General features: G+C 46.9%; 1 protein-coding gene across 1 annotated transcript in view; it reads left to right on the top strand.

Annotated features, from left to right (window-relative positions):
• The window catches only part of LOC113804088 (uncharacterized), a 12,403-nt gene that overhangs the window by 9,200 nt on the left and 703 nt on the right, over positions 1-2,500 (top strand). Inside the window, exon 2 of the mRNA XM_027354920.2 lies at positions 692-2,500. This exon is cut by the window's right edge and continues 703 nt beyond it. Coding sequence (XP_027210721.2) covers positions 1,128-2,500 — 1,373 coding nt within the window. The 5' untranslated portion in view covers positions 692-1,127. The remainder of the gene's footprint in view (positions 1-691) is intronic.

The raw sequence follows: 2,500 nt of genomic DNA on the forward strand, positions 1-2,500 counted from the left end.
TTACAAGTTTGTTGATTTAGAGGCATTTGACAAAACAGGCAAGTGTCAAGGCATAGAACAAAGCGTTCCTCTCTTCGATGCCGCTCGTTGACACCCTCGTGCCTCGCGCCCAACAGAACGTGGCGCAGACGTGACTTCTCACACAGCTGGCACGTGGACGCCAGTGCCAGTGCGCACTTTCTGAAAGTGGCGTGCGGGACCTCGTTAAGACTGGTCGCTTATCGCATGCTTATCGTGCTTACTTGGAAGAAGAACATATTTTTTGCTGTCGGATAAGTTATCAAAATCCATCGCTATCTTTCTAACTTTTGAATAAGTAAAAGTCATTTACTGATGGGCATTATTCTTCCTTGGTTCAGGCACGTAGCTCAGTGCACCTTCCGAGAAAAAAAATATTTCATCATTGTAATTGAAAAAGAAAAAAGTAGAAAAAACATCGAAAGAAATAGAAATAGTATATTTTTGTGGCAACACGATAGCGATTTGTCATTCTTCTCATTATCACCATTCTTATCAATGACAAGGATGGTGATTGTCGTCAATGCCATTTTCCTAAAATCTGTTAATGTTATGCATCATAATTCCTTCATACCATTGTTCATTACCAATATGGATATGACTGGCTATTTGTTCTTTATCGTATGGTTGTTATTGTTCGCCTCAGATGTAACCTGCTCTCTCTCTCTTGCAGACTGGCAGCTGACGCGGCCAGATGCCCGGCAGAGAGTTCTGGAGATTCCCCTTCGGCCGCCGGTTTCACGGACGCTGAGCGCCGACTGACATGGCTGTGGGAACTGAATTCATCATGCTGACGGGTGCAAATGATTCACGGCATCACACAAGGAAACAATGAATTTTAAACGAAATGTTTGTGTTCAACAATATCTAGTCAACACCAGGGATCTTGCAGGATAAGCGAATTTAAACCTGTTCTGCCTCACTTTCCTCGGACTGCGTCGTCGCAGAGATTATCACGGGTAGTCATTTCTGAGGCAATTTCATTTCTAAAGGAAGAATGTTGTGACATAGGATTAGCAATTCGTGAGATCAAAGTTAATAACCAAGACAATAAAAGTGTAACCGGCCTTCCTTCCAAAAAAGGAATCAGGATTTCCATTAGACTGACTATGCTGGCGTGGTTAGAGGGGTACTGCGACTCCACTCACGGCCAGGAATCCAGCGCCAACTACCCCCGAACTGTCTCCATGGTTTCCCCCGCGATTCTGCACTCGAATGAGAACCTCCCGCGGCGAGCCAATCCGGTGCTGCTGGGAGGACACGCCTTCAAGAGAGTGCAGCGAAAGAGCGAAAGCGAAGGGCACACGACCGCTGCCGGTCCTCACGTGGACGAAACCATCGTTAGGCACACGAAAGCGTATGGAGTCGATAGGAATCCAGACCAAAGCCGCCTCGGCCAGTTACACATCTACCCATTTAATCATGCAGCCAACCAGTGTCATTATAGCAATCAAAGTTCCGATATGATAGGTCTCTCTAGTCCAGCCCATTTGCTCAATAACACCAACCCTATGATTCTCACTCAACAAGTACATAACTACTATGGTTACGGGAACTCACCGACTATCAATGGATGTTCCGTAGAGGGATTTTACTACTCAGATCTCAGTAGCGCTTATGGCAAATGCCACATCATTCCTGGAAAGCCGAAAGGCCAAATACCCCCTGCTTACTGTGAAAGCAAAGTCAAGGGGGAGTGTCACGAACCCGTCCGTCCGTATCCATTGTGGAAACCATTCCGTCCCAGCAAAAACCCAGCCTCACCCAGTCCGACGAACCAAGATTCACAAAGTATCAGTCATGTCAGTCGAAGGAAGGGCTCAACCATTTCAAGAGAAGACCAAAATGTGATGGATTTGGTGGGAGCCATGAAAGCCTCCTTTCGGCAGGACCGACGGAGAGGTCCGGTGTATGATCGCCCCTTAAAGATTTTGACTGACAAGGAGCTGAAAACTGTTCTCAAGCCCAATGATTACGACGAGCTCATGGGTCTCATCAAGATGAACCTTAGCACCTTAACCTCAAATCTTCACCAGCATGTAGGCATGGATACAATCGAAGGACTAGGGAAACTATACAGCCTATTTGTAGAACGCAGGACTCACTTTTTTACGAAGATACCGTTCTTTAAGCATTTATGTTTGAGTGACAAGCCTCGTCTCTTGCGTCTAGCTGTAGCGATCAGCACCCACATCTCAGCTGCACAACATATAGACACGAGCACGTACACATGGCCGCGTAATGACACAAGCCATGCAAGCTCCTGCTTACCAATTCTCTCGGCGTCAACGCTTCGCCAGATCGTAACGCACGAGCATTTTTTGACGATTATGAAGTTTTATACAAATTACTGCCACATCTACGCCGACCCTAACGTGTCACTGATGACGGAAGTGCTCTCCTTGTTCTACGACGAGCCAGGATTGAGTGACCCGAGATCAGCCTCCTCGGCCCGCAGTCACTACCTCGCCTTGTTGTCGCG

The sequence above is a fragment of the Penaeus vannamei genome, chromosome 10 (genome assembly GCF_042767895.1).
Source record: "Penaeus vannamei isolate JL-2024 chromosome 10, ASM4276789v1, whole genome shotgun sequence".
Taxonomy (NCBI): Eukaryota; Metazoa; Arthropoda; class Malacostraca; order Decapoda; family Penaeidae; genus Penaeus; species Penaeus vannamei.